At 34.5% G+C, this 25,240-nt stretch overlaps 1 protein-coding gene across 2 annotated transcripts in view; it reads left to right on the plus strand.

Moving 5' to 3' along the window:
- Window positions 1-25,240, plus strand: part of RPGRIP1L (RPGRIP1 like) — a 77,219-nt gene that overhangs the window by 42,051 nt on the left and 9,928 nt on the right. For both annotated transcript variants that reach the window (XM_086620775.1, XM_086620776.1), the window contains exons 18-24: window positions 1,345-1,559; window positions 2,765-2,848; window positions 4,356-4,427; window positions 5,840-6,017; window positions 7,198-7,289; window positions 16,851-17,034; window positions 23,686-23,770. In XM_086620775.1, coding sequence (XP_086476901.1) covers window positions 1,345-1,559; window positions 2,765-2,848; window positions 4,356-4,427; window positions 5,840-6,017; window positions 7,198-7,289; window positions 16,851-17,034; window positions 23,686-23,770 — 910 coding nt within the window. The remainder of the gene's footprint in view (window positions 1-1,344; window positions 1,560-2,764; window positions 2,849-4,355; window positions 4,428-5,839; window positions 6,018-7,197; window positions 7,290-16,850; window positions 17,035-23,685; window positions 23,771-25,240) is intronic.

The raw sequence follows: 25,240 nt of genomic DNA on the forward strand, positions 1-25,240 counted from the left end.
TGTCAACTGAACTCCTGATATGATCTAGTCTAACCTCCTGACTTAGTTAAAGAAAGTTACTCGGGACTTGGCCAAGTTAAATTTTGAATAACTCAAAGGGCAGAGATCTAGTACTTGTCTGGTCTACCTGTTCCAATATTTGATCACCCTCATAATAAAAACTTTTTCCTTGGGAAAAGGAAAAGCTGGGATTTCCCATGTTCCAACTTCTCCGTTGACTGTCCTCCTTCTGTGCAGCTCTGGTTCTGTCTTTTCCACACGATCCTATTAGGTGGCAATAAGATCCCCTCTGAGCCTCCTCTTCTGAAGGTTGAATAAATCACTTCTTGCTGCCACTTTTATGTTATGTGATCCAATGCCCTGAAGCTCTTTGTAGCCCTCCACTGGGCCTACTCTGGAATGTCAATGTCTGTCTTGTGCTGGAGAGGCCAAAACTGGACACAGTATTCCAGTTGCCATCTCATAGGTGTCAAATAGAAAAAGTATGAAGCTTCCATGGACCTGCTTGATTGCATTCTTGCTAATGTAGGCCAGGGTGCAGTTGACATTATTTGCTGCAAAGACACAGCTTGGCTGACTTATATTACTTTTATCAAGCAGGACCAGCTCTTTTTCTGCAAGGCTGCTTGTGGCTGGTCAGCCCCCAGCCTGTACTGCTACCTGGGGCTATTCCTGGGCCAATGCAGGACTTTGCATTTGCTTTTGTTGAAATTCATGAAGTTTCCATTAGTCCATTTTTCTACTGTGTGAATGGCAGCCCTGCCTGCAGTGCATCAGCTGCTCCCTGCAGGTTGATACCAATTACAAATTTACTGTGGTGTTTATAATGTAAAAGCTGCTTAATGATTATTTCGTTGTCAACTGTAAGACATTCATGGAAATTTTAGAATATGATTCTGTAATTATCCCATATAAATGCATAAGAGGAGAAAATTTGCAAAGTGAGTTTAGGGTGTTTCTTTTTCGATAAAGATTTAACAACTCAGATCTTTAAAACCTTCGTATTTGCTTTAACAAAAGTTAGTAAAACATGGAAACATTTTAGTTAGATCTTTTGAAAGATGTCAGTAAGAGTTAGTTATCTGGTATTGGATTATCTGAGAAACTTATAGGATGTCTTGAACAAAGACAGTAATTTCATCCCTCCTAAATCCTGTATTTTTGAATGTCCCCAGTGATATATTGGATATATTTGGATCTACAAAACACGATATTCTGACACTAGCTTCTAAAATGAAGACTATTAAGTAACTTAATTCCTGAATCCCATTCAGGTTTGCATTGCATTTTCTTGTGTGTGTATAGAATAAGATAATTTAGGCAAGATTTGCATTTTGCTTTCAGGTACTTTTGAACTAATAGATTCTGAAAAACGTCCTACTGGTACCATCACCGTTGAATTAAAATGGAAGTTTGTCTACCTACCACCAAGTGGATCAACGATGGCTGCAGACTTAGTGAATTACATTCAAAATGAGAAATCAATAGCAACTAAATTACTAGCAGAGGAAAAAACACAGACTCCAGCCCTGTCTCCTTCTTTTCCTTCATCAGTGACAGTAAGTAATTCAACAAACTCATAGAAATTAAAAGATATAAAAGACCTATTACGGCAGGTCATTGAGTTCTTCCCTGATAACCAAAATTTGTCCTTACTGTAAATAATGTGTAGTACAAATACCTCATAAAGCCAGCATCTTCGACTTCCTTTGGAAGATGAAATCTTTCTTGTATCCAAAACTTTTTATAGTTTTATAAGTCTTTTATAATAGTAGATAACTGGTTAGCAAAAGGACAGGGAGAAAAGGGAAGAGAAATAACAAACATTAAATGTCTTCCCTATAAATTTAATGCTTATTAATTCTCTTTCCAATGTAGATGTCCTACATAAAATGTAGTCACATGCTTGTGCAACTTCAGGGCTATGGTTGAAATTTATAACTGTCATTAAATCAGCTCTTGTTTCTGTTGTCCCTTAGAAACTCAGGCAGAACGCAGTCAGCTGGGTAGCTTTGAGCCAAAAGAATTCTTAAGCAACCAGACCCAAGCCATATGTACAATAGTAGGAGTATCTGCACCACACTCTTTGTTATTCTGGTGCCTGGAGTGTGGTGCTAAGATACCCGATAGCTTCTTAAAAGTCACTCACAAATTAAAAGTAGCGTAAGGACTTTTTGTGTATATAAAAATCAGTGGAAATAGAGGATAGTTTCTACCTTCATCAAGAGAGTAAAGCATGAAGATTTATAAACCACTTATTCTTTATTATTTTTTGTCTTTTATATTATAACATCAGAACAGAAATATTTCTGAATCATTTTGTTAATTTTGCAACTATCCCCAGTCTCTTTTCTGTTTCTATGTTAAAATTCTCCAAAGGGATTGTCATTAAAGGGGTCAAAACATATGGTAAACCTAGATAACAAGGAAAGAAATCAGGCACGCCATAAATGATAATAATAAATCGTTCTGCCACATGTATGATACCATTGACTTCAGTCCTACGATTATTCCTCACCTGGAACTCACACTGCATTCCATAGATGATCTGTAGAGTTTTATACCCCTTTGTGGCTGAACTCTGAAAGGTATCTCCATTTGGTGGGGGTTACTTATTCAAACATCATCTACATCTTGCCTGTTTAGAATTGAATTTAGTGCAGTTAGATTTGGCTTTGAGAAAAATTAGGGGGTCTCAAAATTTACTATAATATAAGGTGGTTATGACAATAAATGGTCTTCAGCTATGTTTGTTTTATTACAGAAACCAACACTCAAACCAAGGCAGCGTGCAGCTCAAGCAGACAAGAAAGTATCTTTTCTGGATCTCAGTGCAATACAGAGGACAGTAAGTTTTAAGTACAGTGCTTGTGCATGTTGAAGCAAGAAAGGCTGCTTGTGTCTCAGTATGGACAATTTGTAGAACTAATAGTCAAGAACACTCAATTGTTTTAGCTGCACAAGACTGGGATATCGCAGGCAATGGAGATGATAGCGTAGTACTACATGTAGATGGGGTATAAAATACAGGGACATTTGTGTGACTTCCTCAGGATTGCTTGCTATCCTCCACAGTTTACATGCTTCAACTTTAATCATCTGAGGGCAGATTCTAACAGGACCAGTCAACTGTCTCTGCACTATTTCTCAGCCCTCTGGGTTATTAATTAAAGTGTCTTTGTACAGTGTACCAGTTGGACAGACATAAAAATGGTTCTACAGAAACCAGCTTGATCCAAACAGATCCTGAGTGTTGTGGTAATGAGATAAACCTTGTTTAAGAGGTGACTCTGAACTGTGACAAATGGTGTATCAGATGAGATTACACACACTGTGAAAACAGTTACGCTTCAGAACTTGGGATGCACTATCGTGTACTTCCTTCCAGGCTCTAGGAGAGTCTGCATGGAACTAACTCAAACATATCTGCTGTATGGTGTAAACTGTCATTTGATCTTAATCTGCCTTCAGATAACTAAGAATAGGCTGCTTTTGCTCTTTTAATTAAATCCAGTAAATTAAGGTAGGTTATTCAACAGCTAATGATAAAAGGTTATGAGTATTATTATTAGTTAATAATATTATGTTGCATTAATTATTTAAAAACTAGCTGTGATAATTTTTTCCATTTGTAATTGCCTTGATTGGATTTATTTTTTGAAATGTTAACATCAGTTTTCAGTTCACTGGATCTTCTGCTATTGTTTAGTTTACCATGATTAGAACTTTGGTTAGAGCCAGACAATATAAACCACAAATAAGAATTAAGTCGATCTCTTGTATTTAGTAACTTAAAAAAAAAAAAAAGTCAAATGTTGGTGAAACCAAATTTTGTGAGAGCTTAGATACGGAAAACAGAAACGTTAACCATATAGTTACACTATGTATCTTCAACGGTCCAAACAGTAACTTCTCAAAGTTTGACAATTTTCCACAAACTTGGATCTTCTAAGGGAGATAGCTATTTGGTGTCTATCAGAAGTCTTCACTACTGGGTGGGCAGTACTGTACTGGAACAGTCAGTTTTGTTTTCCTGTTCATTTTCTGAAAAGCAGAGAATCTAGTTCTCGGATATCAACGTGACATATGCCAAAGAAATAGTTGTTTTGGGAAAAGGAGACTCAACTAAAAAGTAGGATGAATGGTTTGACTTGCCCAAACCATTTCTAAGAATCGTGCAGCTTAATAGGTAGAAGCTATAGCAGAGGATAGAAACAGTGATGCTAATGCAGAGAAGCGAAGGAGGACATAATTTCCTGTCCAAATGCTTCTCTACCGGTAAATTTATACCTACTTTTGTGTATTAATTGTCTACTATATATTAAAGGCTTCCCCTTATTTTACCCATAACTTAGGGCTCTGTTGTTGAAAATAACATGGAACTTGCACGGAAGATGAAGACTTCAAGAGTTCCAAGTGCGTCAAAGGTATGAGGTTATTCACATTTTGCAGTTTCATATAACACATTGCATTTGAATTCCATGTGTATGTTATTTCTTCAGAGTCATGCATCAAAAATCAAACTACGGTGAAGGAAGATCTCTGATGGAGTTGCTGTCTTTCTTCTAAAATTTACCATTATATAATGAGGGGAAATGAAAAAGAAACTATTAAATAGTAAATATTGTATTTTGTAACGGTCCAATTGATTGTGATATTAAGTTGTGGCACATTGGCAAACTGTAGTTTCAAATGGTGTAACACAACATTTAATCACTAGCTCTTACCTTCCTTTTGCTTTTCTACTTTAAAGCTCATCTGGGGCTTTGATTTGATTGACCCTTCTACCACATCAGGTGTCATTAGTCAAGTAGAATAATCAAAAAGTATTCTCTATCTGAAAATTTTATCCACAAAATGCAGCTCTGTCACTGAAGGAATTAGAAAGAAGGGCCAAACATTGTCTAAAACACAGTGGTTATGACACATCCTCTAGGCCAAGGAGGAGCATAGAGACATAAAGTCAGTTTTCTACGACTTGAAAGCTTCAAGGATAACCTTTATTTATAGAATAAGGCTTTTAAGTGTTTGTTAACATTGCTTTGTGCTTTGTGTGGCTCCAAATGTTTTAGAACAGAAATAACTCTTCAGGTCTGGTTTTTGAAAACCTGGGTGTTCTCAGGACAACTGAAATTTATTTTCTGGATTCTGAAGGTGGGACATGAGGCCTCAGTCTCTCTGTGGAAAATTCAGTCCTAGAGGGGAATTGTTGGGTCATAAATAATACATAGGTCTGCAGCAAATTTCCATGGACATTACCATGTCTGAAATGTTATATCTATTGGTGAGGTATTATTCTATGTAATTGTACTCAAAGAGAAAAAAGGGAATGAGATCACTTCAGAGTAAGCTATGCACTGAAGATATTTTACCTGCGATAACATATTCGTATTTTGTAGCAAAGCCAATGCTTTTTTTTTGTATGATTTCAGTTTACTTTTGAAACAAAAAATGTTGTATGATTTAAGTTATAAAATTGCCAACTGAATAAGGTGGTGGTGTTTGTTTTTTTTTTTTAAACTGAGTCTTGTAGAACTGAAAGAACTGAAATATAATTGTATCTGGAAATCTAACAGGCAGTATATACATTGACAGGTACCAAATTATTATAATAGTTATGTTTTCACAACTCTACATTGTTAGAGAATTGTCTTTCTACTGTGTCAATTGTTACTGCAGTTGACAATTTCTCATTGTTTCCTGAACTGCATAAGCACTATAATTGTTGAAAGGCTATGTATAATGCATGTGAGCCATAACTCTTCAAGTTGTGAACTTTGGTAACTTTAACTATTCAAGGAGTGTTATAAAGACTGTAAGTTTATGATTTTTTATATAGCATGTGGTACATGAGGTTAAACAAGAAAGGCTAGCAGATGCTAAGGTGAAGGAGACGGCTGAAGAAATTCAACAGGAAAAAGAAGACCTCTCACAATTGTCAGAGGGACAGTTGGCCAACCAAAGCTCAGTTACCTCTGGGGATGAGACAGAAATAGCTGAAGAATTGGAACCAGAAGGTAGAATTCATTCTTATTTATAAGAAAATACAGTTACTTATTCATCTATGATTCTTTCCATTTTCTTAAGCATTTCTTACTAGCAGTGGGAGCTGCCTCATTATGAGAAGCTTCATGACAGAAATGATATTCTGGTGTGCTTTATAGCTGAAGCTGGGTGGTGGATATGGTGGTGTTATTTTCTTCCCAAATGGAAACTGTATTGTAATTGAATGCAAAAATCTGGTATCTGACCTAGATTCATAAAATATTAAAGGAAACCTGGCTCCTATGTTAAATGCCTTTATATTCTTCCTTAGACCTATGCTGTTCTAAAGACTATTTTAATGAATATGCTCCTTTTGTCTGCGGATAACAGCCAATGCTGATAGCGGAAATCCTTTTAGACAGTGAGAGGGGTGGTATGTCTTATCACATCTGTGACATAAAGTTGTTAGAGGCAGATATATTTAAAGATTATAGAAGTGGAGTCATCCTGTTTCACCTCTGAGCTTAAACTGTTTGTCATTGAAATAAACAAAGTCCACGATACCAAGTTTGAATTAAAAGCGCAAACAGGATGCTGAAATTTTATGTTCAGCTGTTTGCAGTTTCTGCATAAGAATTCATTAGAAAAATTGGTGAAACATGATGTTGAATCCCTGTTGTTTATAAGTAATTTACTCCAGAGTAAAAAGACCTGAATGCTTTAGAAAATAATCCACCTGCATACAGAACTACCAAAAAAAAAAAAAAAAAAACCAAAACAAAACAAACAAAAAACCACAAAACAACCCCAAACAAACCACATTCTTTACATGTGCATAGTGTTCAATGTAGTCAAAGGAAATCTTCAAATCCAGGCCATGTTCTTATATAAAGCTAACTGTTGTTCATACTTGAGTTCATCACAGCACTTCTATCATTCCACTCATCAACTTTCATCTGGGAAACATTACTGCTTTTTTTTTTTCTTTTTTTTTAGCAAATCAGAAAAAAATACAGTTTAGATTACTTTAAAGGTCATTGATTTGCCAGTGTTAATCTTCTGCAAGGAAGAGAAGATTTACCTGACATTTATACTTTATTTATTAGAAAAGCAAATATATTGCTATCAGGTTTCTCAGCAAGTCTCAGATGGACTACAAATACAGTGGGTTTTAACTACATTGATTTTTTAATATTTTTTTTTCGGATGAAGATGATAGACAAGAAAGCGATGCTGTTGAATCAATAATAACTGACAGCGATGACTGTATTGTTTCAAGTCCAGTGTCCAAGAATATTAAACAGGTAAGTCAGAGTATTTATGGCAATTATTTGGTAAGTCAAAGAAAATATTTTAAGCCTAATGTCCTCTAAGAGGAGCTTTACTGTAAGTCAGATTCTAAGGCATTTTCAATGAATGTGTCCTGTTTCTTGTTTCCAGTTCAAATAGACACTTTTTCCCTTTTCGCAGGAAAAAAAGACAAGTTAATCTGACCGTATTTTGCATGTGATTTATAGGTGGTTTTTAACAGGGACATTTGTTGTCATTTTTTCCATTATTGTCATACAGACTTAGAAGTAGACATTTCTAATTAGTTGCAATCTGAATTCAAATTTTAGTCCTGCACAAAATCTTCCGAATGAAAGATAACTATTGTAATGTGAATGTCTAAAGAACTTAGTCCTATTATTTAGGTCTACGTGTTGCCTTTATGTGGGAAAATGTGCTTTTCTGCTTTTTCCAGTGCTTTCTGATGAAGAGGAGGATAATTTCACTTGTCAAGGCCTGTAGTAAATATACAATGCTTAGCTACCCACTATGTTTCGTCGCAGTGCAAATTGCATAATCTTGGTTGTTAATAACGTGCAAACCTTGCATATATTTTGTAATTCATACACATAGATTTCTTTTTGGTCCTGACTTCCTAACAGTTGAAGAACTGAACATCAGTTTTCAATAAAGTTTGCACATGTACAGTATCCAATCACTTCAGTGTACTTCTTTATCTGTTTTTATTTGTGGGCGTGTACAGTATGATATTCTCTGGACTTGTTCTCAAAACTGGCAATTAATGAGCATGAAGTCATATATACAAAATAGCACAGCATAATACAGATTTGGAAAATATACTTTGAACAGTATTTCAATAGTATAGTTCTCTAAAAAAAATAAGAGTGTTTCATACTTTTAGATCTAACATTGACTGAACAGTCTTAAAAAATGTAAAACTAGCACTTAAAATTAATTATAATACTTCTAACAGTTAATACTTCTCTGGTCTATCTTAGCCTTCTTTTAAAGGACCAGGAGTGTACTGTCATATCCTATCAGTCAATGTTTTTTATTGTTCTGCAATGTGATGACCTAGAGGTAGTTTGATGATTTATTTTTTTATCCTTTTTTCAAGGCTGTGTAACTTCTTACAAAGTGAATAGCAACAAGAAGCAGTTTTCTATATGAGAAATATTGGTCCTTTTTTTTAAGTTGTAGAAGGGATTTAGAAATGCTATCACATAAATGCTGCAGAAAGATACAGAAAGTACTCTTGAGGACAGAATTGCATTGTTTATATGTAAAATGTAAAAAAACTGTTTCATCTGTAATTTTGGGAACTAAAATGGCTGCTGCTCATCACCATTAAGTCAAACTATAATACAATTGATATATACATTCCTAGTCATCCTGTATTTTATTTTATCAAAATAATTAAAAAACAATTCTGACAAGATTTTGCATGTAAATTCATTTCAGGTTCATTAATTTCTACCTCTCTCCATTGATCTGTTCCTCTGGTAACAAAGTGTATGTTAAAGAAGGGCAGATATGACAATAAAAGCTATAAACTATTAAGACAACGTGTTTGATACAAATTGGATTTTAAATTTACAATCCAATTTACAAATTGGATTTTAGGCATTGGTATGTTTGAAATCTTGGGTTATTTATAGAATGCAGCATGTGAAAATTGTGATTGAATTTGTGAGGTTTTTTAAGATTAAAAATCACTGCCTTTTATCTTTTGAGATAAATATCCTGCTGGTAATCAAACTCTGTAAATAAGACTTGTGATTTTGAGATCGTTACGCTAATTATCGTATGAATCTGAGTTGTATGCCAAACTGTTTAAGCCATTTCAGATCGTACTGTTTCTTTTTTGCATGTTGCAAATTAGACAGTTCACGGTTATTTCTTAGATATGTTGATCATAAAGGGTATCTAACAGATTTTCCAGTACTTAGCTGTACCACTTGCTTCTTTCTCTATTCTTCTTGTCTATGATGTATAATTAATCATAGATTACTTCATTTTGTTTCATTTCATTTACAACATTTATGAGCTTCACTTTGTCGGCATGAAATGCTTGTCCCCTTCTTTCCTTTCCAAAGTGGCGTAATTAGTGTTAGCATCTTTTTTAACAGGCTACATAAAGTTTAGTGGCTGGATTAAATCAAGTCATTAACATAATGTGCTATACAATTTGCCCCTATCTCTTTTCGTTTCCAGTACATCAAAGTGCCACAGAGTGCCAGTGTAATTGGGCCTTGCTAGCTTGTCAGGTTCAGTCAGGCTGATGGCTGCTGCTTTTACTAAAAAGCTTCCAGGCATGATAATTAATAGAGAAAAGAAGTCTGAGAAATGTAAAAGTTTGGACAGTTTTCTATGAATATTTCATACATTTGAATAATCAGAAGTTAACATTATCAATTTGATGTATAATACATTGATTAAAAGCCTTGTTTCAGATCCTCAAAATAGACATCAAAACTGGGAATTTGCATTTTCTTTGGCATGGTCTTTAAATAAAAAATAATTGAAAAAAAATCTTTTCCATCCCCTCCTCCCTTTCACGCCCGTGTCTACACTTTATCCTTACAGGAGATAATATAGCATTCAGTTATCACAATAAAACTTACTGCTGTGAGCTTCCAAGTTGTCTTAAAATGTGCCCATAAGGCAATTACTGGCAAAACCAGTTTATTCGATGGTGGTCTCATTTTTTCTGTAGGTGTGTTTACGTCTCTCTTTTTTGTTGTAGATGCTGTGACTGCATTGTCTTTTGCTAATAGCAGTTTATTGAAAACTGTCATCAGTTCCTATAAATTAAGGTCTCGGGGTCTAGTTAATTTTGACATGAAAATCTTTCTTAAACACTGTTAAAAAAGTAATACCAATTGCTTGTGATTCTGCTCGTCAGTGAAAAATGTTTGTGCAAAGATGGGAAGATGTAAAGCATAAAGCTTATGGATAGCAAAGCAATAAATACTTTTCCTTTTATTAGGCCTTTTTTTTTGTACAATTACTTGAATAGTGCATTTCCTCCTATGAGATATCTTCATTCATTGAAAAAAAAGAAAGTTATTTGGACATTATATTGCAATTTTAAGTTTTGACTATCTTGATTTCTCTTTACGTTTGTTTTCCACTGGACTTGAGTATCTTTGGTGTACTTCAGGGAGATTTCTGAGTGTTCAGTGCTTTTCTTAAACTGCCTTGTTCTGTAAATATCTAATCTGAATTTAGAGAACTAAAATTTTAGCTTTTTAGTATTACCCTGTGTTGCTGAGTTGGCTTGATTCTTCTGTGCCAGAAATACTAATACTTTGTATTCTCTTACTCTTGTCTAGATCTAACCATAGTCACTTTATGTTTCTTCTACAAATCAGGGAAGTAGAAGTGCTGCACCAGCATATTTAATAAAATAAGAAATAAAATTTTTGAAACAGATCTTATCAGAGTAAGATAAAAGTAACTTATTGAAGCTTTATAGTCAGTATTTGCAAAGACTACTGATGGGTTAGAATTAAAAAGGAGCATTTGGCATTCTCCATCTTTAAGGTGCTTGTTTCCTATTATGGTCACAATTAGACAGGAACTAAAATAAAAGAAAGTTTGAAGAATCTGGGAAAAACCTAAGTTGTCTTTTGCCACTGATAAAGTTTGAGATGACAGTAGTTTGAATAGACTGTACACTGAAATGATGGATTTACAACTTCTAGTGCTTGTCGAATACACTTTGAAATAATAAGTAGAAGGATGTACTACAAGTCATTCTTCTCAATGGAAGAGCTGAAAGAACAGGGAGAAATAATATTAAAAAAAAAAAACAAACCAACAAACACCAGCTTTTAAAATTATTCAAAACAACAGACTTAAGTCACTAGGTAACACATTACTTTTTAGGTAAACAAATAAAACTAATTAGTCAGAATATTAAATTAAGTAGAAAGTCGTATTTAAGGCTGAGTGCATAAGCCCACAGGTAAAGCATCAACAGGAGCCATTTTTAACCTAGCTGGTAATATTTTTTTGTGATTATGAGTATGAATGCTCCTCAGTTGCTTACTTGAGAGATTATATTTATGAGAGCTTGTTGACATAGAAGTTATGGTGGCTTGACAAGTAGAAAGAAGTATTTTTCTAACTGGAATTCTGAAAAGCAAAGATAGGATTTGAAACTAAATTTGAGTTTTCATTAGCTGCGTAATGAAATTAGCTGTTTCATTATTCAAGCATAATTTTTTACACACTTTGTGTAATTTGAGAGAGGATCAAATTCTATGCATTTTTGCATATCTATGTTGTCCCCAAACAATGCTGTACTTGGACACACACATACACACAGAGTATCAAATGTTAAGCATCAAAGCTCTAAATAAGAAAAAACAACTTAAACTGCTTAAAAATGTGCAGTTTGATACGTTTTTTCACCACTGATGCACTCTTAACAAATGAAAATGCTATGCTGATACTTACGCTTTCTTATACTAAGGGGTGTTTTGCTAAGTGGATTAACTTTCAAATACAGATTTTCAAAATTTAATTAATTTTTTTAATCAAACCAGAAGTCTGTGATCTACAGGTAGAAAAATACATGCATAGGTATATACAAAAGCAGAAATCCTCTTATATTTGTTTATTTTTTTTGCATACTACTACTACTTATTTAATCTTATTTCCGTAATAAATGTTGATCTGTATTGGCATACCAAAAATGTACAGAGTAAGACCCCTTTATCGAGAAATTTTCTGTCTTTCATGCTTATTTACTTAAGGGTGATGTTTCCTTTTGAAATTAAAGGTAATTGTCAGTTACAGAGCATTAGAATTACTTAATTGTGTGACTGTGGTACTGATGTAGCTAACTGGCTTTGAGATTTGATAAAGTTGGTATTTGTTTTGGATTTTATCTGGTGGTACAATCAATGGTGAGTGTGTTAATACTAAAAAAAAAAAAAAAAGTCTTGTCTTTGAGATATTCTGCAGTAGAGAGGGATGTAGCTTAGTTCAGGACTAAAACGATACTCCTTACGTAGCCTTCCCCACTTTTTGGGGAGAAAATAAAACTCAGAGTTCAGAAAGTTTGTAGCTCACCATTTAAATAGCTCCAGATGTATTTGCTTTTTTGTATTTATTCATCCTTAGAAAGAGTTTATCTTTTAAAGCTGTTAGTTGAGGCATTGCCACAGGCAAGTTGCAAAATCAAATCTTTAAAAAAAATTCAACTTCAGTAGAAATATTGAGTGATTTTATATTTATTTTTCAGAAAGCTTGGGGGAGGCAAGCCATTTGAAGGGAAGAAAGCGTAGATTCAAGCAATCAAAAGTTGTTTTATGAGCAAAGTGCAAATGTGACTTTAAGTTCAGATGTATAGTTGTCAGACTTCACGTTTTTTCAGTGAAGTGTTTCAAAATCAGTGTTTTCTAAAATGTTTGGTGTTTTATACTGAATTACAAATTATATTTTGTGGAAAAAAATCAGTGCATTGATGGGTGTGTTACAGATTTGCATAGAAGAGACAATATCTCGTCACTGAATTGTCTCAAGCTGTAGCGAGTAATTCCTACCTTTGAAGGTATTGAAGATGAATGAATACGTGCTCTGAAAATGATGAATTTGGGCTATACACTAGGTAAAATGGCAGATGTAATCATTGTAACAAGTAGAATTTTTGTTTAGTGTGTTCTTAATTCTAGACAGAGCTGAAGGGATTGCATCGAACCTTATTATGGTGCCAACCTTGTACCATTGCATGCTCCTCCCACCATGTGGCAAAACCAGTGATGCTGAGGAAAGATTATACGTACCTTTTGCTCCTTCACAGTAAATCTGACTCCAAAAGAGCTATTGAACGAGGAGAGATCTCTTTGCCCCAGGTCTTAGGGAGAGTCTAAAGTGCGTGCACTTTTCTGAGTCTCATCCATTTGGAGAAGGAGCAGGGAGCATTTCTGTATCTCTTGTTCTATTCTCACATCTACACCATTGTGGGGAAAATATAAAAATCAAAAAAGTTGTTCCTAACATGAAAAGTCACTGCATAGAGTTAAAGACTAAAATAATTTTTTGTAATACATATTTTTATGCGTATAGGTAAGATGCTGACCTGTTAATCATAATTACTGAATGAGTAACGTTCGTGTTTCTGAACAGTTAAATCAGATTGACGTTCCTGTGATAGCATTCCTTTGCAGCTCTGTTGCGATGTTCACAGGATGATCACAGGAATTTGACATTTGATAGAGGAAGAGGATGATTTCTTATTCAATGAATGTATTTGTCAATCAAATAACAGTGATTGAACTACTGATAGCAGATGGATGATTACTTGTGATTATTGGAAAATAGCTTAAAGTTTATCTGATATGCTCTCTGCTTGAAATAGAAGGGAACAACTGAATAAGTGGAAATGAATACATAAAATGTTAAGGAGTAAAGCATAAATATTTTTGAGCATTGGTAAAGATAGGATTCAAGTTGATCTTAACGTTAAGAAGCTTCCTTTATTTTGAGTTTCTCAAGGGCAATATATTAGTTACAATTGTGGATATAAAAAATAGAAACATTGTTTACTTTGTTCCTATAAGCAAGCATTTTCAATACTGCTGTTCTGTGCAAAAAGCACAAACACTTTTAGTAAAACACTGAATTCTGTGGGATACTATTGTGGACCATTTAAGTCAATCAGAATTTTATTATTCACATCGAAGTCTTTTATTGTGACCAAAAAGGAAATCGAAATATGGAATATATAGCTTCTTGAAGCTGTCAAGGTGTTTTGCGGAGTTAAAAAAAAGCTTTTTTAATCTCAGAAAGACAAGAAAAGTTGTGTTGAGACTTCAAATTCTGATGTAATGTTCAATCCATGTAGTACTTAAGCTAATCCTAAAGCTTGTTGAAGGAGTTCAGTGATTGTTCCAAATCTCAGGATAGTGTTAATTACAAAGAGTCAATATTAAATAGTAAAGAAAGAATATTGACATACACTAAGTATCTTGCCCATGTTTTGTTTTCCTCACTTGAAATGAAAGTACTGAACCAGTTTGTCAGAGACAGTCTTTGAAAGCATTTATTATTCCTTATTTTAATATGTGAGTCCGGTCTCTCTGTTAGAGGAAATTTCATATTATATTTTGTTTTAAATACTAAACTTAAAACCTAATTTTATTCCCATCAAAATAGAATGATTTGTATGAAGTAATTGGTTATGACAAACTATCCATTTTTCACTTGAATAGTGCCTAAGAAATGAGAGCAAGGCTTAAGAAAAAATCAACTTAGGAAAAGATTTAAATAACATCCTTCACTCTGCGTCATAGAAATATAAATGGTTGTTTAAAAATTAATTCCTATCATATATTGGATGCTACATATATTTTCAGCATGGCTAGATAATATGAGTGTTTTTGTATTAGTAGTGAAATACGACGTGCTGGCTATGCTGTTCTTAAGCAGGTCTGTATTTTTTATTTGTAAATATCTTTTTTTTTTTCCAAATCAACTTGTGTTCTCCTTTATATATGCTCTATTCCTGTTTAATATTAATAAAACCAGGCCTTACAATATTCTTGACTATTAAGCTCTAATTTATTATTTTTTCTTACAATTTTCTAATAGCGTGACTCAGTTATTTGCTTCCTTGTAAGTTCGAAAGCAGAATACCTGGATTTATCCTGCTATCCTTGAAAAAGTGTAATATTCTTTGCCTACAGTATGCAATTACAAGTGTTAAATATGTCAAAAAAAAAATTAAGATATATAAAAGGAATACTTTATAATAGAGGGTACTGTATTTGGACTTGATTCATAAACTACTGCCTGTGTGCAAACTAGTTTGACATAGCTGCTAAATACTTTGGGGCGAACAAAACCACGCAGCATATCGCTTTAAGTACAGATGCTAGTACATCTGTTAGGTGCAAGAAGAAAAGAGTTGTTTCTGAAGTAAAATTAGACAATAGAGGCAATTTCATTTTTTATGCATGTGAATGTAGAGTGTTTGAGGTTATTAGTTGAAACTGAGTAACCTTTCCAGGCTTTCATCTCTTTCTTTTCAAATTTGAATATGAAAAGCACATTCAAGTCAAAGACCATCACTTTAATGACATTTGGCAGTCATTTGATTTATTAGATTTTAGAAAAAAAAAAATTCCTTTAAATATTTCATCATTCTATGCTAATCCCAGTAATATTGCCAGCTGAAGCCATGTACCTGTATTAGTGGAGACAGAATGGTGTGGAATTTTCTCTGTCATCCTAGTAAAATTTCCATGAATCTACTGAATAATAAAACAACCTTATTGAAATATTCAGATTTGGGGTTTTAGTTTAAGTGTCTTAGGATACATAATAAAAGGAAATGTCTTTTGAAAGGAGGGGGTAAAATTACTTCATCAAATATTGAAAGGGCTTGACAGCAATGGAAATTGTTCTATATGATGGATATTTTTACAATAGGATACACCTGCTTTTCAGTTTGATTAAATATACAATTTGCTTGGAAAAATATAAGCTATCTCCATAATAAATTAGAATATTGACTTGCAGTTCTAACACTGAATCTCTAAAGCTAATTTTTTGAATAGAATTTATTACTTCACGTGATTTAAGTTTACAGTCAAAAACTGTCAAAGCATTCCATATAGGGGAAATATTTTTAATGAAGTTATGAACTTGAAAAGGAAGTAAAAAAACATTTTCGACTCTAGTGTTTTCTGGGTGCTCTTTGAAGAATCTCTTCTTTGAATGCTTACCTATGTACTCTAATTTTGAAACCACAGTGACTTTTCTTTCTTTGAATTACAGTTACCTAGAGAAATATTTGTGACTCTTTCTGTGGAGTCTGACATTCCCACTTAAATACATAAAGCTTATTAAAATTTATCTGTACTCAAACAATATAGACTTTTCTGAACAATGTGAAATAATTTCATATAAGCAACAGAAAAATGCCATTTTAGTTAAAAATAACAGAAAATGCTATGTTGAAGCACAATTGGAATATTGTTTTTATTATTGTATTGTTAATTTTAACTTTTACATGTATATTTGATTTAATGAGAAAAGTTTACTATGTGAAGCTGAATTCCATATAAATACAATGCCTAACTACTTTGTGACTTGATGGATTTCTACTGAACTGTTTATAGTATAGTCTGCAGTAGGCGCAGAGTAACAATTCTCTCTCATTTGGAAAATTTTGATTTCTAATATTACTGAGATATTTCAAGCAGTTACAGGATCAAGATACAAATCACTTTGCTGTGTAGCTAAAAGTAATGACAACTGATATTTGTGGTTCAGATATCATTTGTACATGAAGATAACCTTAACCTAATCTTCTCCAGCAGAGTATGACTATTGCAAAAATATTTTCAATGCCAAATGTAAATCAGTATCTGTTACAACAATATTCTTAACTACAGACCCTGGGGCTCTAGAATCTCATTGTGTCTATGTCAAAATCAATCAGTCAGTGTTAATCATACAAAATAGCCAATGATTTACGTGTGTGTGTGTGTTTGTTTTATGTTAACACTTCAACAAACACAAAATAATTTGGTTTGTGTTTGTGCTTTGTTTTTAAATAGGCAACTGAAAAAATCCGTATTGAAATTATATCGCTCAGTCTTACTGAGTCACGAATTGCATCGGATGAAACAATACAGCAGCTGTTTGTAGAATGCAGAGTACACAATTTCCTTGCAGAGGAGACCCCACTGTCACTCCCAAAACCAGCAAGTGGTCAGAGGATTCACTATAACTATAGCAATGGTAAGTGTGATGTATTCTTGAGCAGGCTTGTTTCCTCTCTGAAGTTCTGTCTTATGAGAATGCCTGCCAATAAAGCCTACTTCCTCTAGATATTATAGTTGCATTTATCTGTGTACCGATTGTATTTGTCTATTTCCCAAATATTTTGGGAAATGTTAAAGGTGATTTTTAAGAAATGAGGTAAGGATGCAATTACCAAGTGTTAAATGAATTACTGAAGAAAGCTTGTGTATGAAATGTTAGCATTACAATATATTTGAATATGCTGCTAGCACATAAATTTTCAGTTACGCTATACATAACTAAAACTTATGTATTCTTTTTAAAAGAACATGATGAACGGATTTCTCTATCAGTACATGATAATACAGCAAAAGAAAAACATTCCATGTAACCATGTACAACTAAAATAGAGTTGAAAAGAGGAAATATGTAATTGGACTTGATTATCACTTGGGAATATTCAGTGTTCCTTTATGAAGAACTTTTTCAAATAGGAAATTATTCAGCCATGCTTAATAGTAACACATTGCTATTTACTTCATAATACTTAATCCTACGTCTTCCATATGCTATTCTCTAATAAATTGGCATTCGAAAATACTTTATGTCAATACACCATGTAATTTACACTAATTGCATACACAAACCTATTGTAATAATTGGTAATTCTCTAGTTAATTATTTTCCCCACTATTTCATAGTATTTCAATTATTCATTAACTTTTTTTTTTCTTGTTAAAGTCTATTTCATTTAAGGTTCAGTCTGAGCACTTCATGTTGTCTTGGACTTTAAGTATTGCATTTTTAGGTGAGAGAATCCTGGAGCAGGTGAATCATTTAGGTTGAAGATCGTCAAGTCCAACCGTTAACCTAACACTGCCAAGTCCACCACTAAACCATGTCCTAAAGCTACACATCTTTTAAATACCTCTGGGATGGTGACTCAGCCACTTCCCTGGGCAGCCTGCTCCAATGCTTTACAACCCTTTTGGTGAAGAAATTTTTCCTAATATCCAATCTAAACTTCCCCTGGTGCAACTTGAGACCATTTCCTCTTGTCCTATCGGTTGTTACTTGGGAGAAGAGACTCACACCCACCTCACTACAACCTCCTTTCAGGTAGTTGTAGAGAACGATAAAGTCTCCCCTGAGCCTCCCTTTCTTCAGGCTAAACAGCCCCAGTTCCCTCAGCCACTCCTCTTAAGACTTCTGCTCTAGACTCTTCACCATCTTCATTGCCCTTCTTTGGACACACTCCAGCACCTCAATGTCTTTCTTGTAGTGAGGGGCCCAAAACTGAACAATGTTCAAGGGCCCTTGAGTGTTCAAGTCCTGAGTGCAGAGGGACGATCACTTCCCCAGTCCTGCTGGCCACACTATTTCTGATACAAACCAGGATGCTATTGGCCTTCTCAGCCACCTGGGCACACTGCTGGCTCATATTCAGCGAGCTGTTGACCAATACCGCCAGGTCCTTTTCCATTGGGCAGCTTTCCAGCCACTCTTCCCCAAGGCTGTAGCGTTGCATGGGGCTGTTGTGACCCAAGTGCAGGACCTGACAGCCTTGTTGAACCTCATACAGTTAGTTGGCCTTGGCCCATCGCTCCAGCCTGTCCAGGTCCCTCTGTAGAGCGTTCCTGCCCTCAAGCAGATCAACACTCCAGCCCAGCTTGGTGTTGTGTGCAAACTTCCTGAGGGTGCACTCGATCCCCTTGTCCAGATCGTTGATAAAGATATTAAACAGGACTGGCCCCAGTACTGAGCCCTGGGGAACACCACTTGTTGACTGTCCACCAACTGGATTTAACTCCATTCATCACGGCTCTTGGGGCCCAGCTATCTATCCAGTTTTTTGCCCAGTGAAGTGTATGCCCTTCCAAGCCATAAGCAACAAGTTTCTCCAGGAGAATGCCACAGGAAATGGCGTCAAAGGCTTTACTTAATTCTAGATGGAAAAAGTCCACAGCATTTCCCTCATCCGCCAAGCGGGTCACCTGGTCATGGAAGGAGATCAGGTTAGTCAGTCAGGACTTGCCTTTCATAAACCTATGCTGACTAGTCCTGGTTGTCCTGTACACGCTGCTTAATGGCACTCAAGATGATCTGCTCCATAGTTTGCTATTTGTGACACACCATTAATACAGACATGCAAATTAGGCATTCTTTTAAAAATAGTTTTGTAAAAGTGGCTTTGCAAAAGTAGTGTCACAGGTCTTTGAAATTGCTATCATCTAGAAACCTGATTTTAGAAGGAGACTTGCCAAAGAATTTAGTCATCTGTATCCTCCTAATACTCATAAACTATTGGATTACTCCATAGTTGAACACTGAAATCCCTCGTAGATGTCATATCAACAATTGTTATACTGGGACTGCCCGTTTGAGAGAGAAAATAGAGGAGAGGGCACAATGTGTTAACTTCTGTGACTCTGAGAAAGACAGTAATCTTTGTAAGGCCTTAGGGAAAAAAAAAAAACGCCAAACCCACAAAAACTAATAGCACTGCAAACTCTTTTATTCACTGAGCCTTACTTCCATTCAAACAAATGAAATTTCTGGCATCATATACTAAACGAGACATGAGATAAGTAAGAACTGTTTTTGTGAGCTGAACAATATTCATCTTGCTAGCTGGTGTAAATGCTTTTCCAAATGTTTTAGTTAGGCAGAAATAATTGAAATAGATTTTTTTTTTTTTAAACCTCATTGAAATAACACCATAATCCAATAAAAGCTATTTAACACTTTTTATTTCTCTTGTTTTTTGAATTCTCATTGCTTCGAATCTAAGAAGCATTTGCAAGGCATAAAAAATATTACACAATATTCTGATTCCTGTGCTTACTTGGTATAGTCTAAGCATAATACTAGTTTTTTTAAGTATTGACGCTGCAAAGTTAAACTAACAAAATGCAGCAAGCTTATGATGAATACAGAATGAAATTTCAGACTCTTAAGACAATTATGAAACTTAAATATGTTTCAAGCTGTGATATTTGAAAATACTATCACGCTTTGCAGAGACTGTAATTCATAAGGCTTTCCAATCTGGTAGTGCTGTATCGTATAACTTCTGCTAGTCAAAACCTGGTTTCATAACTTTGATTTTTCTATTTGCTGCTTAAGTGTTGAATATAGAACGGTTTAAACTTTAAAATATCCTAATGAATCAGTATCAAAAGGTGGTTTTGGTCTTATTCTGCAGCATAATACTAATGTGGTGGTTATTTGCAGAGTTTTCCTTAGATAATTGGTCATCTAATTTCTACTCAAGATTAGCTTTGCATATAGAGGGGGGAAAAAAACCTAACAAGTCTGCTGTTTGATAATATCAGTTGGGAAGCCAGTAAGATAATAGTAATGAAATCTGCACGTGTGTTTACTATAGCTTTACTGCATGTCTTATTCATGTCTAATTAGATTTGAGTGTGTTGAATATTTGAGGTTAATTGAATATTTTCTTTAATAAAAATGAGATTTGCATGGGTAGAAATAAATTTACTTTGAGCTTAGAAGGAAACTAATAGTCTTCTTGATTTTTGCATGGATAAAATCTAAGTCCATAAGTAATCTAAAAAATCATTACTTCATATAAATAAAATATATTATTTATAACTGGCACGACTTGACTGTTCTAAAAACATCTTAACTGATAGAGAAGGCTCCATGAGACTCATTGCTTAAAAAATATTTTAAGTTTTCCATACCTTTTGCTTATCCTTTGCTGTCATTGCTTGATGTGTAATATACCGGAAGATTAACAGAATTTTGTTGAAAACAATATACTAGAACCCCATTGATCAGGACATACAAGATCCTATGGATTCGCTTTTCACCAGTGGTTAGAGCAGGTGATTTGACATTGTTTATTTTGCCTGTGACTTTTGACTAGGAGTGGGTTTTTTTTTTTCTTGTCAAGGCCACAATTGCTTAAATTACAAAGCTAAGGTTAGTTCATAAATGTTGTTAACATAAAGCATTCATATTTTGTTAAACATGAAAACTTAACTATGAAAATGCTGAGATGGCAAGAATGTTACTAGAAAGTAAGATTGATAGAAGGTCTGAAATGTGTCCTTGTCACTGTGTTCAGTGGTTCTAGAGAACAGGCAGCAGAAGTAGAAGACAGATTCACAAAAGTTTGCAAAGATTTTATATAACGTTTAATCCAAAAGCTTTCTCTCTCAAGTGAACAGGTGGTTATTTGAACAACTTGAAGTACAAGTGTAAGTAGACCAAAAGAAGGGGAGGTGGGGAAAAATTGTGGGATTTACTTTTTATTAAAAATAAACTTCTGAAGATCCATATTCTAAAAGGTAGATTCCTCAGTATAACTGAAATGAAAATATTAATGCCTTGCATCAGAAAACATTGTTATGCTTCTTTGTGTTTATTCCTTTTCTCAATTAAAGCTCAACACAGGCATTTTTTATTCATCTTTGTGATGAAACTCTGCTTCATCACGTAGTCATTTAGTTTTGTTACAAAGTGAGCTATGAAAAAAATATGCTATAATGGAACCAGCTATGTTTGGAATTGCAGTGATTTTGAATGAGGTTCCAGGATCATTGTAATCTTCAGGTTTTAGTGCTTCTTTAGGACAAACTTTAAAATTATAACTTTAGATACGAACTGTCACAAGTTAATTTTGAATTATTTTTGCAATTGGATAGAAATATGAGGTGTTCCATGCCTTGGAGGAATGCTATAATTCTAAGTTGAGGCAGTACTGAGGAGTGATACAAAAGCGTGTTATTATTCATCAGGATCTAAAAATATTTTTTCACTATGGTTAAACATTTTCCTCAGACTTGAGTGGAGTTCTTGTGCTGAATGTTTTACTTGCTAATCTAAATTTTTCCATTGAGTGAAATAAATTTTAACTCTTTAAGTTTGTAGATAATTTCCATTTAAAATTGTTTTAGATACAGAATTAGTAAACTTAGGAAATTCCATTTGGGATGCTTATGGGAAAGGGAAGAATCTGTTGATGTGGCAGCTCCTTTGAAGTTCTTTGGCTGTCCATCTGTCTCCCTGCTGTCTCCACATCACTTCCTGTGGTGGCCCCAGGAGCACTTGGCCATGAGAGCAGCACATGTGGAAAGTCATCCACATGCCCAAAAGAATAGCAGATGGCAGTAACAGCTTCTTTTAACCTGTCTAAGAAAGTTATGGGTGGAAACTAAGGATTCCAAGATAGAGCACCAATGCTTTGCTTTCTGATAGTAGAGAAAAAGGTGTTAAATTGCAGATTCCTTTGATCGAATGATTCAGGCACTGATTGTTGTACTGGCTGTTTTCTGAAAGTGACTGACTTGTACTAGTGATTCTGCTGGCCAGGTAAGAGCTGAGGAGCAGCTTGGGAGAGAACTGGAGCACAAATAGCTTTGGAAGGGCTTCCTAGAAGGAGTTCTACAGAGATATGTCCCTCAGTAAATTCCTCTGGAAGGAATTAATTTGAGCTTTGAGCTTTCTTTATCTCTTTTTTTGTACTCCTGTATTCCAATGCTCTCTGCTCATTGGTAAAATTGATAATTTTTGTTGATACAAATATTTTTATTTTGGATAGTAGAAGAGAGTATAAAATACGTTAAAGATTTCTGACAGCATATAGGAAAAAGAAACCTTAATGGGATATGGAGAGTGAAAAAGAGCTTTTTTGAATACAGTGGCAGAGTAACTACAAGAGAGTGAATATATTAAAGATGTTGGAGTTTAAAGACAGACAAATTTCTAGCTCCTCCTCCTGCCCTAAGAATAAATAAAAAAATATTCCTAAGAGCTATGTTTGTTTCTCAGAGGGTTATAATCATTGCACTTCTGTCCTAGGAAAATTTTTTCAGCTGCATTTCTTACTTTAAAAAAAAAAAGTAATTCCTTTAACGCTGTTTTTCAATTTTCGCGTCCTGAATTTTTATAATCTTTCACAGTAGTTTACTGATACTTGTAGGCTGATACCGTTTCCAAGAAAGCAGCTGCTTTCTTAACGTAAGATGCCCAAAAACTTCTTAAAGAATTTCCTAAACCCCGGTTTTTCATTCTTTTATTGTTTTTTCTTAACCAAGGCTATTTTTCACTGTAGGTCATATTAATGGTACAAAAATTAAAAGCTGGTTCTTGTGTTTGTATTGTAAATTAAAACAATAAAAGGCTTTCCGAGCACTTACTCCCCAGGCTGTGGATTTTCTCCAGTCCATTGGTCTAGATGTTTCTCTTATTGAAATATTGTGGCAGGAAAGGAGGATTAAATTACTGAGGCTGTCAAAAAGGACAAGCACTCTGCCATACATTATCATTATCACTAGCTTCCTCAGTGGAAGAAAATGCAGTAAATCACTTCAAATACAAAGCAATAAAGACCACTGGCTTTTAAAATCATGACTGCTATTGCCATTAACAGGAAGCGACAGCTATGTGGCATGCTTAGATGCTGCTTGTATCTTTTTTGACAGTGTGCACATAAACCTACCAGTGACATGCCGTTGGATCACATGACCTTTCAAATTTGATTCTAGCATTGTTGCTTTTCCTTAGGAAAGACAAGGGGAAAAAATGTTTATTTTTCTTTGTTCTTTTCTTCATACTCTTTCTTCTAAAAGATGAAAACCAATTGATAACTAATCATATTAATTCTGGTTTGCTTTGCAGTGATACATGTGGATAAGGCAAATAATCGTGCAAGAAGAGAGTATCTCGAGTCTATGCTTCTAAAGCCAGATCTATATACTGACAGGTACATATCAGTGCTGAAAAACTCTGTAAGAGGTCTTTGTAAATAATGCTTATGGTTTGCCTTGTTTGACTTTACTGAGGAGATATCCCTGCGAAGTTAATGCATAACTACCTAACTAGAGAAAATTTTGTTTCAGCTGGGAATGATACCCCCATTCTGATGTGGTGGTTGATCTACATCTCTTCACTGAGTAGGTTCGTGTGGCGTGGAATATTGCAACCTTTGTTACTGTTGATTTAGTGCTGTTTTGATTTTTATTTTTTAACAACCTCATTTTGAAAAAAAGACATTCCATCATCAGCGTTCTATCAGTAATGAATTTGAAACGCACATTTCGACCTGAAGGTAGAGTAATACATCTGTTGCTCTCTGAATTCAGAGTACTAAAAGGAGTGTAAGAGCTCCAGAAAGTGTTCCTTGTCCCTAGAATTTCCAACAACCTGTATATAGATACAGATATATAGATGTAGCAGGCAGCTATTATATGTATACATATGAGAAAGAGTATGAATTAGTCTTGTCCAAGCTCATAATAATAAATATGTTCTTATTCAAATTTTTTTTATTGAGATAGCATGCTCATTGCTTTGAGAGAATGAATGACATACATTGGTTATGTTTCCACTTGGAGGTCAATCTTCATTACAGTGAAACAACTATTAATTTAAAGATTCATGTAATTTACATAAGAGTAGAATACCTGATGATTTTATCTGAAATGTAGGAGTTTCTTGTAAATCTTCTAAATCTATCCACAAATCTCAGATTCACTCTGCAGTAAGAGAGAGAGTGATCCCTCTTCATTCCATTGCCCTTCTAAAGTTGAGTTTCATGTCTTGGTCAGAAAACAGGTTTTACTGGAATGAAGCAGGGAGCACCATGAAATGATTACTTGTTGGGATGGAAATATCATACCAAAACATTTTTAGGATTGGAGATTTAAAAAAAAAAAAAAAACCAAACAAAAAAACCCCAAAACAACCAACTTCATAAGCAAGCAGAAGACTTGTTTTACCACATAGATTAGGGAAGTGGGTAACGTGTTCTACTAAGAATTTAAGAATACTGAGGAAAAAATATTCTTTTTTTCCTGAAGGATAATTCAGTGAAGAAAATAGCTAGTCCATAGGCTTTAATTTCACCTAAAAATACTTAGATATCTACACTAAATATTTAACAAACCTAAGGTAAAAGTAAGGTAAAATAACAGCAGTGAGCTTTTTGCCCAGAACAGAAGAATTGATCTTCTACATGTACCATCACGGCACTGTCCTCTGTGTTACTACGTAGGTTGTTTTCTGCGTTTATCGGTACGTCTAGTTTGGTCTGTGGTGAAATTCCATTTTGTGGTGACTAATAGCAAGGCAGGAAGTTCATCAGTAGTCCAGTTCCCTACTTTAGCCTAGCAAGAGGACCACCAAGAAACAAAATTTATGGAAAGATTCTGCCTATACACCAAATGTTTTCAAC

Source organism: Tauraco erythrolophus, chromosome 15 (genome assembly GCF_009769465.1).
Source record: "Tauraco erythrolophus isolate bTauEry1 chromosome 15, bTauEry1.pri, whole genome shotgun sequence".
NCBI classification, from domain to species: Eukaryota; Metazoa; Chordata; class Aves; order Musophagiformes; family Musophagidae; genus Tauraco; species Tauraco erythrolophus.